This window comes from Cuculus canorus, chromosome 21 (genome assembly GCF_017976375.1).
Source record: "Cuculus canorus isolate bCucCan1 chromosome 21, bCucCan1.pri, whole genome shotgun sequence".
In the NCBI taxonomy this organism is placed as follows: domain Eukaryota; kingdom Metazoa; phylum Chordata; class Aves; order Cuculiformes; family Cuculidae; genus Cuculus; species Cuculus canorus.
Window position 1 is genome coordinate 2,639,186 of NC_071421.1, and position 15,469 is coordinate 2,654,654.

At 46.7% G+C, this 15,469-nt stretch overlaps 1 protein-coding gene across 5 annotated transcripts; it reads left to right on the forward strand.

The window, feature by feature from the left end:
• The first annotated feature begins 237 nt into the window (after positions 1-237).
• LOC104059834 (probable glutamate receptor) lies at positions 238-15,330 on the forward strand. Of its 5 annotated transcripts, none has more exons than XM_054086056.1 (10): positions 238-3,622; positions 5,727-5,837; positions 7,211-7,772; positions 8,516-8,695; positions 9,535-9,761; positions 10,613-10,710; positions 11,295-11,512; positions 12,063-12,288; positions 12,860-13,107; positions 13,652-15,330. In XM_054086056.1, exons 4-10 carry the CDS (start codon positions 8,531-8,533, stop codon positions 13,751-13,753), a joined length of 1,284 nt encoding a protein of 427 aa, XP_053942031.1. In that variant the 5' UTR covers positions 238-3,622; positions 5,727-5,837; positions 7,211-7,772; positions 8,516-8,530; the 3' UTR covers positions 13,754-15,330. The 5 variants fall into 5 exon arrangements, with proteins under 5 accessions (XP_053942031.1, XP_053942029.1, XP_053942028.1 ...); XM_054086054.1 differs by having other exon boundaries at positions 5,730-5,837; XM_009561550.2 differs by lacking the exon at positions 238-3,622 and having other exon boundaries at positions 5,759-5,837; positions 7,211-7,242; positions 7,713-7,772.
• Positions 15,331-15,469: the final 139 nt, after the last annotated feature.

Consider the following 15,469-nt stretch of genomic DNA (forward strand, 5'->3'; position numbering starts at 1 on the left):
TAATGTGACACTCTCTATGCCGTCTAGAAATTTCTGCTATATAAACATCGTTAATTCTGTCTGCTTTGTTTTAAAAAATCCCATAGGGGATAACATTTAATTTTGCTCTTTTTCAGAGTGGTAACCGTTACAGATCCAGAGCAAATTCTCTCAGGTCCACCAAAACGTGTGCAAGTGTTGATGGAGCCTGGTGTTCCGTTGTTGTCTGATACCGACAGGGGTTCCGGGAGCTGCTGAGGGCCCTGGGGCTCTTCGGTCTGGAGAAGAGGAGGCTGAGGGGAGACCTCACCACTCCGCAGCTCCTGGAAAGGAGGGTGTGGGGAGGGGGGTGCTGGGCTCCCAAGTAACAGGATGAGAGGAAATGGCCTCAGGTTGCTCCAGGGAAGGTTTAGGTTGGATATTAGAAAATACTTCTTTTCCAAAAGGGTTGTCAAGCATAGGCAAAGGCTGCCCAGGGCACTGGTGGAGTCACCATCCCTGGAGGTGTTGAAAAGATGTGTAGACATGGTATTTAGTGACATGGTTTAGTGGTTGACTTGATGGTGTGAGGTTTACAGTTGGACTTGATGATCTTAAGATCTTTTCCAACCTGAACAATTCTGTGATGGTTTTGAAGCGATGCCTTTGTTTGGCAGCCACTGATGGCTAGATGAAAATTCTAGGGGAACCGATGTACCTGGTAGCCAGACATAATCCAAGGACCTGATCTGTTCTGTTGCAGCTCTTCAAGTAAGACTTGGGGATTGCAGGGCTAGAAAGGAGTTTCTGGTTTCTAATTTTAGTATCATTTGGCCACAGGTATTTAAGTTCCGAGATATCAAAATATAAGGCTAACCGTGGCTAATGATATCATCATGACAATGATGATGGATAAATTCTCCATTTAAATCTTTTCAAATGGTCTTCAGTATGTCTTGGCTGAAAATATTCTCTCAGTTTTCCATCCTGGCTCAGATCTTCAGTGCTTGTCTTGGTAATTTGGATGAGAGGCCCTTGAGGTTTGTGCAGCAGAGGTCTGGAACGTGCCCTGCAGTAACGCTGCCATATCGCTGCAGCCTCTGAAGGAAAAAGGTAAATCGGCAGCAGAATGTGGGATCTGCCAAGATTAGTCTCGCGTTATGTCCTAACACAAAGCAAATTTCATTAACATTCCTTAGACGAAAAGTCACTTTGCAATGCTTCGGTTTGGGGCTGAAAAGCTGCAGGGAGTTGCTGCTTTGTTATCTTTAAAGCAAGAAAGTACATGCAACTTGACAGCTTTAGAAAGTTAATGTTTAAAAGGCCTATTGGTGCCTTTTCAAAGACTTAAGTTTCAATCAGATTATTTTTTAGTTTTATTTATTAAGCAGTGCTTGGTAAATTAATGCCCCTCACAGCAGGCAGCGTCACGTAGAGCTTGAAAACATTTATCTTGGTTCAAATTTTTTAAAAAGTATCTAGATTTAACTTAGATATGAATTTTGCCCTCCTACTTCCAAATTAATAGTAACTACATTTACGGCTTGTTTTGTTACGCTACCTAAGGTCATTAATGCTGCATCCATTAACGATGTGTCCTTTTATTCCTACAAACAGAATTTATTCAGTGGTGCCCGTGCTGTTGAGTAACAGCAGCTCGCTAAGCAGTTTTGTTGGTCCTGGAACAGAAGCCTGGCTGCAGGTGTGGAGCGTTCCGAAAGGCAGGCGGATGCGAGGTCAGGGACTGAAAAGCTACTTGAAATAGGTCTGATAGTCTGAAAGTGAAACTGCTGGATGAGGATAGAGAAAGACGGGCAGAAGGTAGGAGGGTTCTACTCACGTGTGAGAACACTGCTTGGCTGTACCTCCCCCATCCATCAAATCGATGATGCTTCCTAAAGGAAGCCCCTTTTCTGTCTCTCGCCACTGGCTGGTACCGAGGCAGCGAGCACACTCCCTCTCCAGAGCTCTCCTGTGAGCCCTCAGACTCCTGTCCTGTGGGGTTTGTAGTTCATTAAACTGTCAGATTAGACGTCCAAAGTTTGCAAATCACAGACAGCGTATTATACATGGCGGGGCTTAGGATTTATGATCTGTTTTCCTCCAACTTGGGGTTTAAGAATCCTGATAATGAACAGCTGATTGTCTGTTTAAAAACTGGGTTCGTGTGTGCCGAGATGCTTTCAGCTGTTTGTGGTTGAGTTTACCAGCCCTCATTAGCTGCCAGCTGTGAAAAATCACTCACCTTAATGTACATTGTTTTAAAGCCTAGAAAATATTCATGAAAAGCAGCTGGAATCCTCGGCTTGTCTGATTTTTGCTAACTCCTCCTTACACCCCGCCCTTTGCCAGGATCTGTGGGGCACAGCTCTCAGGTGAGGATGAGATAACAGATCACATCCAAACTACCAGAGACAGCACCTGGGAACAGGTCAAAGCTGCTGGGAGAAACCCAAGGTGAGCAGATCTTTCTGGACTCTTTTTTTCTGTTTTGTCCTGCAGACAGGATGTATTTATTGTTTATAATGTATCTTAGCATCTTGCCCTACTTTATGATTTACAAGGCTGGGGTCTGAAGTGCATTAAAAGTCATCTAAGGACTCCTTTTAATTGCAGTGAGCTGTGAGTGAAGCCCTTGAACTCTGCCAGGTCAACCTTCACTGAATGCACTCTTCCAAGTGTTTTTTATTGAAATGTAAGCGATTTTTGACTCTGCAGCTGAGCTGTGTTAATAATTTATTCATTCAGCGGCGCTACAGAAAAAGCTTAGGGAAGAAGGCCAAGATGTGCAAGCTGCTAGAGAGTTTTTTATCTTGAACGGTGCTTAAAGTCAAGTAGGGTGTACATTTTTGTTTCTTGCTTGAGCACCATTGTGTTTCAGCTCCCCTGCAGGATAAGCGATAGTAGTTCACTCTGCTGAATTCCTGTGAAGGCGCTTCTTTCTCACACAGTACCTCCGTGTGGGTGTTTATAACTGACCTGGCCCAGCAGAACCAGCCCCTTGGCAGGGCTGTGCTTTAGCTCATTTTTGAAGTGAAACCCGTAAACAGACGGATGAAGGAAACAGGAATTTCACTTTTGTGCCTGTGTATTAAACAGAACTGTACAATTCAGAGAGGAATTTAATGGTTCACCTTGAAGCTCAGGCCTTCCTGCAGCTGTCTCGCCATTGTGAGGAGGTGTGAGGCGTATGTAACGCTTTGGGGGCTTTCAGAGTTACACACGAGCACCTCTAAGACAGTGACATTGTGGAGAAAGTCTTGAGCGGTTTCACCATCAATAGAGGGAAGAGATGGGCACAGCATGATGGGATCCTAAAGAGAGAGAAATTTTACTGGAGCACACAGCAGGTCTGTAATTTCCATATTTTCTGAGTCTCTGCGCTATTCAGGTGATGGACTGCACTGCTTCCAGACATTGTGGTTTTGCTGGGTCTAGTCTCCTCCTCTCTTTCCCAAAACCCGAGGTGCCCCTGGAGCCCGCAGGACGAGCTGGCATGTTCTGCAGAAGCCCCTCAGCCTGGCTCCTCCCTCCTTTTTATCTTTAAAACAGCGCTCAATGCCCGAGCATCCAGTGTTCCAGCAGTTTCATCGTGCCTGTCCGTCGTGTCGCTCCTGCTGGCATCCCATCAGGCGGACGGAACTAGGAAGCGAAAGGAATTGCTGTAAGTGAGACACTGCCTTCGGTCCCTGCTCTTCTTGGTCTAGATGACAAGGATCAAAGCCTGGGTGCAACAGGCTCCTTTGTTTCTAGCTGATGGCTCTTCACCTTTCCCACTGCTGTCTTAATGCTGATACTTTCCTTCAGCCCTGTGTACAGAAGACGTTGAGGAGTAATGTTGTCTTTTTTTCTTTACATTTTGAAAGACAGAAAACCTTCCTAGGAGAGCTGATCCTTGCCAAGTAACTCTTTAAATCCTTAGCTTGTTTTGCTGTAAAGCCAGCATGAGAAAACCTTGAGTACCTCCTCGGGTAGGTGGTAAATATTGCAGTGGTTAATTCAAGCTGTATCTACAGAACTCTTTACACGCTGGGGGGCACTAAAGCCTTCTGCCCTTCTGTCACTCTCTCTAACTGATTTCATTTGTCCTTAAATTAATCTAGTACGAAATTAGAACTAGAGAAGTGTATTAGACTTTGCAATACCTTTTTTTTTTTGCACGTTTACCCTCTATTTGCTCTTTTAGACAGTCAACAGCCAGTGTGTTAACAACTCTTTCTTCTCAAGGTGATACAAGCAATGTATTACCAGCTCTGATTACGTAAGGAGAACGCTTGAAATACAGATAATTTTGTAGCACGTCCCAAATTGTAAGGGAAAAGTAGCAGTAATTTACAGGTTAAACCTACCAGGAAGAACACAGCTCCTCAGTGGCTCGACCTGAAGACTGCTGCCGCTTTCCCTTTCTGTGCCCTGGTGGGATTGAGCTGTTGTTCGTGTGCTGCTTTGGCAGCAGACAGCGGCTGGCGCTTGGTCTGCGCGCTGCAAGTCCTTTGTAGAAAGCATAGGCTGATCCATAGCTCCAACATCAGTCCTCTCCTTTCGTCCTTTCACAAGGATCAAAATAGTTGCGTTTTAAAGTAAGTTTTACAACAACAAGAAGAAAGACCGCATTTAAATTTAACACAGAAGGAATTTCCTATGTTAATTTTATTCCCCTCTCTTACTGGGGGGATAAAATGTAAAGAAATGAGTGAGGGAAACGGCTGAGCTGATGTGTCGGGGGCTCTCGAGGAGCATGGGCTTGGGGAAAACGCCGTCTAAGTTGGTGAGGTGAGACTGACTGGAGCTAGTGTTTGTCGGGGCAAGTAAAGCCATCTGTAGAACTTTGCCTACCAACTCCTAAATGATAAGTTTTCTTGGGCATTTTTAATACGGGTTTTATAGTTTCTGGGGTGATGGCATCCTGAACCTTGTTTGACGCTAATATCAAATACAATCAAAAATATTGCAGGAGCTTGAGACCTACTCTAGCTTGGGAGCTGAATTTTTCACAGGTCTGTTGCTGTTTTACCATGACAAAGGTACAATTATTTTAAGCCATGCAGAAATTTTGTTACAGAGTTAGAAATTAAAAAAAATAGGTGATAGAACATGCTGGTGTTCACCCTCCTCCCTTTTTCCTTCTTCAGTGAAGAGCAGGAGGTTGACGCAAGTGAGGGCTTCGGAAACAGTTTCTCATCTTTTGATGCAGGATGAAACAGCTTTGTTTCAGATCTTTTTGGTGTAAATGAGGCAAACTCCTTTGTTTTCTGCAGCCCAAATGGAAAGTGAAATTCAGCTTTTGCTTTTAAGCCCCCAAATGAGACTCTCCTCGGGGAGGTTGTTTTATCAGTCCCTCAGCTGGCTGCTATCATGTCTTTAATAGCATCTTCCCATTCCTCAGAGCAGGATGGCCTGGTTCTTGGGACCAAACCACTGGAGCTGCCCTTCCCTGCGCCCCCCTGGGCACGTGCCCCTCGCTGCCACATACCCTGCGGCTGCCTCTCCTCTGTGGAGAGCTGACTGGAAGAGAAACCGGGCAGCAACCAGTGCATAAATTCACTTTATAGGTTTGTTGTGTCCCTTTTGCTGCAGTGAAGCGTTTGCCACAATCTTTTCTTTAGTAGTTGTTATGGCTGGAATTGCAACTGACCATATTCTCACCTGGAAACATGTTTGAACTGGGACTCCTCAGAATGAGGTGCAGGAAATCTGGGACATACTGATTTTAACCCAGCAATGAGGAACCGTAAAACCAGCTTTAACGACTTGCCTTTCATCTCCAGCAGGAGGTTTCCTTTAGGCAGTAGATATCTCTGCTCCAATGGACAGAGGTCTTCACTTCACGTTCTGCGTGATCACAACCATTCTGCTCCTGAGAGAATCAAGCCAGAAAGGTGAGTAAAATCATGCAGAAGTGCTGGCTGTGTCCAGATCTGGTTTTGTTCTTCTTTTTACGCTGTTAATTCTTTCCTTCTTTAAATGAATGCTTATAGGATTTTGCCTTAATCTAAAAATTTGCTTTCAAATTGGTTATGAAGACATCACCAGGGACTATCTTCTTGTTACAGCTTGTGGTGGTGACTTCATCAGGTTATGAGTGCTGTTACGAAGTGACTTCGCTGCAGTAGCTGTAAAATAAAGAGAAAAGGGAAGATGAAAAAGCCTAGAAAAAGGGTGGTTGGTATCCTTGGACACAACTGATATGGTTAAAGCTGCACTTATTTGAGTCTTTGGTTCTTCACAAGCAGTTAAGCAGAGAGCCATCTGCCGTTAGAAGGCTGGGGATGCTCTGACAGGAGGGGTAAGGACAAGGCCGATTTTTTTGCATCCACAGTCGTTTCCTGCAGCCACCGGCTTTGAGGAACAAGAGTGAAGGGATGAGCCTCTTCTTTGTCTTGTGTTCTTCTAGACTCTCACAAAGGATTCTCACTTGGCTTCTGAGAAGTGTCCCTGCCATGAGCTTTGAGCTAGTGCTGCAACTCGATTACTTATGGTCCTTTCAGGGTTCCTGTTACACAATGGGGTTTTGAACAGCTGCATCCAGTGCCGCTGTGGGGGAGCTGAAGCCCTCGGTACAGGCTGTTTTCTTCCAAAAAACCCTACCAAGTATTCAAAAAGAAGCATCAAAAAGCTTTTACTGGCTTTAATGAGTTTCTAAAGGGAGACAAGAGAACTCCTTTGTGAGGATTTCCAGCTCCCATGGAGAACTGTAGTGGAGAGGGGAAAAAGCAGGTTTTGTCTTACTGTAATGTAGAGTTCAGCCCAAGGCCAGAAAATGCAAAACCAAAGAATGAATAATACATAATGAATGATTATGTGTTATATTTAATGAAAAACTCACAGCTTTTGCTTCAAAGAGTGAAAACACACCAAAATTTTTGTTTATCATGAGGGATTTTTGGCATTTGCACTGTGAATTTGCTGATCCCAACGTGCGATGCAGAGCCTATTCTACAAAAAACATCCTGGGCAATTAATGACACAATTGTGGGTTTAATTCTGCATCTTGATCATTGTAGTTTAGCTTCTTGCAGCCTGAACCTGGCTGTGCCTGTTCTGCCTCTGGTTGCTTCACACTAACCTGTGCTGTGAACGAGGAACAAAGGTGACAGCACTGCTGCGAGTCACTGCACGATGAGCCGGGAGTCAGGGAGACCCATCCCGTCTGTTTGAGTGCTATGTGAAATGAGGGCGTGAAACGTCCCTTCTAAGGAGCGGTAAATGTAAGCCCTGCAAGAAGCTGATCTCGTTATTGTATTTTTTCCAGGAACGACAAGGAACGATGATGCTGTGAGTAAGGTACGTTTGAGTTGATGGGTGCAGAGCTACCCGTCTTCTCTCACTCTGTCTAGAAACATCACTGTGTCATTGGAGAATAAAAGGGTCCGTTTAAGACCAGGAAATCTGACAGAATCGTACTGCTTCATTGACCAAAGCTTGGATTGGTGCAAAGCAGTGCTGAGCAGAAGCCTTCTCGAGCTTGGAAGCTGTATTCTGGAATTCAGCGTTCTGTGCAGAAGTGAATCCAAGTTCCTCTCCTCCTCTCAGGTTTCCTGCTGTTCTGTCTCTCCTGGAATTGCTCTCCAGTGAGAGCTTAATTGGCTGCCAACCATTTTGTCTGCAGCATGAACTGGTCTCTTTGGAAGACCGTGTGCACCGTGTGTCTGCAGAGCGGTGACCCCCCAGGGTACGGTGTCAACCCTGGCTAAGCGAGGCCTCGTCAGGGACTTTGAAATCCAGTTTTTATTGCTTCACCTTTTGATTTGCAGGGCGCTGATTCCAGGGCACCAGCAGAGGGTCTTCCAACGCTGACTGTCACAACAATCCTGGTAAGGCCGCGACACAGCGTTGGGGGGAAGTGGGGGCTGGCAGACAGCTGGAATTACCCCTTGCCTTTTTTGCCATCCGTGTATACTCACAGGTGCTTTTGGGGCTTTAACACTGGGATATCGCTGCTCATCACAGGCGGTGGTTTCGGAGGGTTGACTCAGCCGTGTCGGGGTTTGTGCTGTCTGTCATTTGCAGTGGGAGGATTTGAGGGCTGTCAAAGGCAGCCCACGAACCGGACGGGGTACACGCTTCTATAAATGATTGCTCTGCGAAGGCAGCCAGGCCCCCTCCCACACACTCTTTGGCTACTTCTGAGGGCTGTAATTTTCCCTCTATGTTGTTTCTGTCCTGCAGTGGGAATATGTAAAGATCAATTGCGTGCAGGGATTAAATCAGGCTATAAAATGAGAAAACACATCACCGTGTACACCAGACTCGTAGGGCTATTCAGAAGCTGCAGCAGCAAATGTTTTGATTCTGCTGTCAAGTCCTGCGCCAGCGCGTGACCCTGGTGCCTCGATGGGCCAAATGAGATGTATTTGGGCTTTCAGAGTGAGAAGAGATTGTCACTCACTGCTGTGGAACATGACTCCAGTGAACACCTTTCCACTTTGGAAATGTTAACCCCTCAATAATGTAGAGAGAGGTTGTTGGGGAGGATTTGCCAAAAAAAATAGTTTCATTCACAATCCGTTGCAGGCTGTGGGAGTCAGGAATTCTGTATTTTTCCCTCACTGTGCAGGAAGATCCGTATGTGATGGTGAGAAGTGCGGAACTGGAAGGATACTGCATTGACTTGCTGAAGGCGCTTGCTGCGATGCTGCACTTCAGTTACAAGGTGAAAGTGGTGGGCGACGGGCAGTACGGTGCCGTCTCTTCCAGCGGGAACTGGACGGGGATGATTGGTGAAATTCTGAGACAGGTAATTTGCCATTTATACTTTTGACCAAGTGCAGCTCCAGAAGGAAGGAGCAGCACAGCTCTTGGACTTCAGTGGCATTTGCTCAGCAACTGAGCAGTGCGGAGTCATCCTGCCTCTTGTGTAGAACTAACAAATAGCAAGACTTGTTGTTGGTTTTGTCCTGCAAATATGGAAACTAAGGAATGAGGAGACAGTGGCCATAGCAGGAATTCACTGTTACAACAAGGCGCTCCTGGTGCAGTACTCATCTTCTCTGTAGTCTGATAGACCTTTCCAGCATCTCTGCTCACTAACAAAACAAAGATAATGGCTTTAAGGAAAGCGTACCTTGCCCTTAACCACCAGGTGACACTTGCACCTGTCAGGGTGGTGACCTTTTAAACTCTTCCAGAAGGGGCTTGAATGCACATCTTGCCCACCACATGCCTCCTCCCAGCTAGTGTTCTGTCGGTGACATTTGAACTAAACCTTTGCTTCTCTCAGCTCAGTGCGGTGTCCAGCAGTCAGTCAGGTAGATTCCACAGCCAGAAAAAGCAAGGAACGTGCCTTCTGGTTTTGGTAAAAAAAAAAACTCAGTGTGGTTCATGGTGCACACCATGATCTCAGCTTGTGCGTGTGATGCTGTAGAAGGAAACCCAAAGCCCCAGACAGCAACCAGCGCCCGCCAGGAACAATGCGAAATGGAAAACTGTCCCGTTTCGCAGAGCTCACAGTCTCAGGTGATCGCTGTCTGCTGGCGCAGAAGTGACTTGCCACGCAGAGCCTGGGAAGCTTTCTGTTTGAGAGGCAGAGACCTTCGGGTAGGGTGAAGGGTTGATTATGTTTTATCTATCTTACAGGAAGCAGACATTGCAGTGGCTCCACTGACAGTCACGTCAGCGAGGGAAGAGGTGGTCTCCTTCACCACGCCGTTCCTGCAGACTGGGATTGGGATCTTGCTTCGAAAAGACTCCACCTCTCAGGACATGTCTTTCTTCCATTTCCTGGCTCCTTTCAGTAAGGAGACCTGGACTGGCCTTTTATTTGCTTACGTGCTGACGTGCTTCTGCCTCTTTCTTGTTGCCAGGTATAAATGAATTTGTTTCACAGATTTTGTTCAACTGCCTTCTCAGCTATGAAGAGATCTCGGTTTTAAAGGAAGCACCAGGGTGCGTTTGGCTTCGAGGAACCCTCTGTAGAGGTCCAGAACCAGGGCTGATAAAGCTTAAGGCGTGTCAGATTAAGACAGCAGTAAGCGTAGGAGCTCCCTGTGAAAAGCACCACATCTCTTGCCGTGGGTTACGTAGGGTTGCTAAAAGGGCTGCGTGTTTGTGCTTCAGCTCTTCTGTCTCACTTTGATCAGAGTTTATTTTGAACTGTGATCATGTTCCTACGTGCAGATCTCTCTCCTGGTGTATTTTATGCACCGTATCCTGAATTGTGGAGTAGATTCTCTCTCTGCCGCCACTCCACCCCCTTCCCAGGAGATTCCGCTCTCTCCCCTTTTCTCGGTGAGGTCGCACTGATGCTCCGGCAGCTGCAGTCTTGAACAGAAGGTCTGGTGCTGCTTTCCTAGGCTTATGCACGATCTTTGTGGGTAAGGATTTGCTCCAAGGAGCAGCTTTCAGCCTGGTAGTGCAGAACAGAGCCAGTATCACCTCTTGGGACTGCCAAGGAGACCAGAGTATTCCACGGCTCAGAGAGAGAGTGTCTGGCAAACTTGTGGCAAGACCACTGAGCCGTCACTGTTGCAAACTACATGAAGCATTGAGCAGGAGAACTTTCCCCTGCACTGTTTAAACTGGAACTCAGGTGAAGGAGGAGCTACAGAGGGAGGAAAGTGCATTTCCAGGTTCTCTGCACTGCTGCAGTCACGCTGCAGAGTATTTGTATTTTTACCCCCCCATTGTCTGATTTTATTCTGTCATTTTCCCACAGACTGAGCCCCTGCGAATGGAATGAGCCAAAGAACGAAGAGAACCACTTCACCTTCTTAAACAGCCTCTGGTTTGGAGCAGGAGCGCTCGCCCTGCAAGGTGAGCTGAGAGCACTGTGACAAAGCAGCGCTGGGAGCGGTGTGGGTTTTTAAGCTGCTTGTACATCCGGCTCTCGTCCGTCTGTCACGCTGCTGTGCTGTCCTGTTAAGGGAAAAGCTGTTCCCACAGGGACACCTGACAGCAATAGAACTCCCAGTTTGGGGAGTTTAGTTTCAGATGTTGGATCTCAATGATCTTTGAGGTCCTTTCCGACACAAACCGTTCTATGATTCTATGCTGGAATTGTCCAGACGGTGGGCTTTGGGTGAGGAATGCATGTTTGCTGCTGTAGCAATTCCTCCTGGGAATGTCAAGCTCCCATCACGCTGGTGCTTTGCAGAGTTGAGTTTGTTGTTGCTTTTGGCCACTGATGTTGCTCCAACTCTGCACTGGGTGCAGTATCGATGCTCAGCCACAGCGGGTCATTTTGGGCTTGTGCATTGAGTAGCTGCGGGCCAAGTTTTGTAGTTTGGCCTTTATTTAAAAGGAAGTCTCTAACTCTGGCTCATGGATCTAAAGTTCTCCATCTCTCTCTCACCAAACGGCACCTCCCATACATTTTATCGGCTCCTCTGGTTGTGCAGGTGTCACCCCTCGGCCCAAGGCGCTCTCTGTGCGGGTCATCGCTGCTGTCTGGTGGCTGTTCACCATAGCCCTGCTGGCTGCCTACATTGCCAACTTCACCGCTCTGCTGAGCTCTGGCAGCGAGGAGCTCCCAATCCAGACGTTTGAAGATCTTGTGAAGCAAAGAAAGCTTGAGTTTGGGACGCTGGACGGCTCCTCTACTTTCTACTACTTCAAGGTGCAGAGATTCTCATTGCGCACGTGCACGTGTGCTGTAGAACTGCTAAGCTGGGGCCAAGTTGTCTACCCCATGCCTACAGGTCCTTGCAGGCTCCACCAGTTTTCTGTAAGAGCTCAAGTAGCGTGATTAGTGTCTGTTTGTTGTTCCTCTTGTCTTCTGCCTTTTCTCAGAGAGAAAAGCACACACAGGGACTATATTTTTATGGATTATTCTCTTTTAAGAAAGCAGTGCTCATCTTCAGGGGCCATCCTTGTGTTCCTTGAACGCGAGAACACAGGCGATTTCTGGATACATTCACAGGACGCCTGCAGAGGCGGATTTGAGGGGAGGGTGGGTGAGAGATTTAATACCTAGATGCCTGCACCACTGTGCCTGAGGGAGGAAATCTGTGCTAGTGATGTGCTGTTTGTCAGCAGAGAAGGCTCAAAGGGCAATGGTTTAGGGACTCTCATTCCCCAAATTGTTTTGCAACCCTTGCACGTGTACGCAGAGTTTTTTGTATGATGGTTTTACGCTTTAGTTTGACACTTGGATTTTTGGGCCGCAGAACTCCAAGAATCCCATCCATCAGATGATCTATGAGTACATGGACAAGAGACGAGACCACGTTTTGGTCAAAACCTACCAGGAAGCAGTTCAGCGTGTGATGGAATCAAACTACGCCTTCATTGGTGAATCGATCTCCCAGGACCTGGCTGCTGCCAGGCACTGCAATCTGATCCGGGCCCCTGAGGTTATTGGAGCCAGAGGATTCGGCATTGCCACCACCCAGAGTTAGTCCCTATGCGCCCCTTCTGTCCCACATCTCCATTAGGGTTTCGTAGGTTTTACAGCGGCCTGACAGAGCAAAAAGCCTGGCAGAGCCAAGCCCTGAGCCTTGCACATGTTGTCTGTGTTAACACCGCTAATTCAGTACAAACAAACTGGTAGCCCTGCTACGCAATGGTTTCATTCTGTAACTGATTTATCACTTGCACTCTCTGCCTCTTACTTTAAATGTAAAAAGTCCCAACTCCCAGGGGTGTCATTGGTTCCTGTGGTGCTTTTTCTTTTACCTTGCTCCCAGTAATGCAGAGCTCCCTGCGTTTGTTCTCCCGTGGAGCCTGACCCCTCAATGCCATTACTGTGCGAGTGCTGTTGTACCTCTGTGGATGGGACAGGACTGGCTGTTACCCAGGACAAGCGCTTGGCTTGGCCTGCTACGTCCTGTTTGCAAAACGACCGTCTGAAAGGTGGGGAGCAGCCCCCAGCTCTCCCCGTTCGGTACAGCAGCGCAGTACTTTCTAGATGTTAGCGTGGCTGTGCTCTCTCCCATGCTCTTCTCTTTCCTCCTGCTGCTGCCAGCATCCCCGTGGACAAAGCAGCTCTCCATCGCTGTCCTCAAGCTGCGCGAGTCGGGTGATCTCGACTACCTGCGGAACAAGTGGTGGGAGAGCAGCTGCCTTCACAAAACCCGCGACCGATGGAGTCCTCTGCAGCCCCAGGCGCTGGGGGGGCTCTTCCTCACCCTCGCCATCGGCCTGGCCCTGGGCGTGATCGCCGCTGTGGTGGAGCTCTCAAACAAGAGCAGACGCGCTGCCGGACAAGTAAAGGTGGGCGGTGGTTTAATCTCCCATCCTGCTTCCTCATATCCCTTCTGTTTGGCACGGACAAGCTGGGCACCACTGCTCTGCTCCGCACAACGCTGCCTTTCTGCGGTGACCTTGCTTTTACTAAGGAGAGTGATGTCATAGGGTGAGGGGAAGCCATGCTGTGTGTTCACTCTTTGGAGCTCTGAAATTTCATAGCTGTGTGATAACTTTGTAGCCTGAACAGAGGAACAATAATAAAAGAATTCCCCCTGCCCCCCAAAATATCAAGTAGAAACATCTACTATAAATCCTAGGCAGGCAAACTGCATTCCAGTTGAGCGTGTACAGAGGACAGTAAATCATCAAGAACAAGTTTATTCTCAAGTATGGCTATTTGTAAGTCATTTGACAAGCAGGAAAACACACATCAATGAAACTGTGCCGAGATCTGACTGTGCCCCGTGTTCTGTTCTCTGCTCCAAGGGACGGCCTGTGCGCACTTACAAAGTGGCTTCTATGACTCAGAGCAACTCACCCCCTTGTTTCCTTCCCTTTTGTGTTTCAGAAATCTTGCTGCTCCATTTTCATAGAAGAAATGTGCGCTCGTCTACGTATAAAAGAAAATACAAGACAAAGCCAGGAGACTTCAGGGAGACCCAATGCTTAAGTATTTTTTTGGCTGAAGGAATGGGCATGTATTAGGTTTACATATGTTTTGTAGGGACTACATCACTGTAGAAAGAAGCCTTTCTGCAAGTCTAGAGTGTTAGTTTTCTAATTACAAACACACAGAGAGCAATTCTGGAGTGGTGGCGGAGCTGGAAGAAAATGAAGTGGCTTGGAATAATGTAAACTGATAAGGGGTAGAGTATACCTGTTAAAACAAGGGAGGTTAACGACTTGGTGAAATGAAGCTGAGGTGGTGGATCCATGTTTAGTTTAGATGTTTCCTATGTAAGTGCATGAATGGCTGTAGGAGTAAGTGACTTGGGACAGGTTAATATGAAGCTTCTGTGTACTAATTACAGTATGAGGTACAGTTGTGAAAATTAAAGCTTTTATCTGGCTGTTCTAATCAAGAACTGCTCCTTGAACTGCTCCTTAAACATGTTGGTTACAAAGAGACCGTATTCTTCCCCTCTTCCAAGCAGAAGATGCTGGTCACTGTGAAGGTTGTTTCTGAATCAGAAACGACCACACTGCTGCATAAACCCCAAAATGCAGGACTTAACGATGTCCTCTGGCCTAAAACCAAGAAAGGAGACAATGCAGCTAAGGAACTACTAGACTTAAGATGTGTAAGATATGGACTTGTCCTCTGTCAGCTTCCCATCACGGGATAAGTTTAGCTGCTCAGCTACAAAGGGCATTTTGTCCTAGTTAACTAGATGGGGAATTGTTTAGGAAGAAGATTTATAATGAAATCCTACTGTACTGGTACTTGAGGTTTGGCCAGCAGGCCATGAAAAGGAAGTCCGAGTTCACCAAGCCAAACGGTGAGACAGTGAGTGATGGGAATTCCACATTGTCTGCTTGCTCTCAAAGAAGAGTCTTTGAAATTCATGGGGAACAATTATCGCAGCTGCATATTGAGTTCTCTCATTAAGCTGTTTTCAGAGTTGGAAAAACTGACGCGTGCACGTACTAGTTTGGAAATGCAGAGTTCAATCACTCCACTGTTGTACTGCACATCTGATGGAGGGGGAAAAAGCAAATTCAGTTCCTTGGAAATGGCTTTAACTGCGCTGCACGAACAAAGAGATAAATTCTTATCAGTCGCAGCATTACATATTACTGAAGGCAACAGAAACTAAGGTGCCTGCAACAGGAAAACAGCTGGTGTTCCTGAACAGAGCACTACAGGCTCACTTTGAGGGCAACTTAGGGAGACTCGGTTTCCAGCTACCACCAAGTCCTTGAGTACAGTTGCAGAATTCCCTTCTCACCCAGTTGCTAACCAGAAAGAAAAGTGAAAGCAATAGAGTTAGGAGTTCTTCCAGGTGCTGGTAACCTAGTGCTGTTCAGTTATCTGCTCGGCCCTCTCTGCTCGCGACAGTTCTAGTTGAAGCACGGCTTAGATAGTGTTTGTTAGGTCAGAGGGTGGGTCAGTCCTGCAACCAGACTAACTGCAAAGAGCATGAAACAGTTTAGGGAAGTTGAAAAGCTGATATGGAAGATGCAATGTCAGATTCACTCAGCACTTTAAAAACTATTTGGTACGTGCCACGTCACTGCTGGCAGAGTAGGCAGAGATGTATAAAAAAAGGTTTCTTTGACATTTAAATATATTTCTATATGAATGTCTCACAGAACAAAAAAATAAAGTCTTTTCATCACAAATACTGCAGCATTAAAATAAACACTTACCAAAATAAACAATGAG

What these genes read in the sequence shown, in the direction of transcription:
- LOC104059834 (XM_009561550.2), top strand. Translation starts at nt 5,765, where the DNA reads ATGGACAGAGGTCTTCACTTCACGTTCTGCGTGATCACAACCATTCTG. An exon ending in TTGGTGAAATTCTGAGACAG is followed by an intron (nt 8,696 to 9,534) that starts GTAATTTGCCAT and finishes TCTATCTTACAG; the next exon opens with GAAGCAGACATTGCAGTGGC. An exon ending in CTACTTTCTACTACTTCAAG is followed by an intron (nt 11,513 to 12,062) that starts GTGCAGAGATTC and finishes TTTGGGCCGCAG; the next exon opens with AACTCCAAGAATCCCATCCA.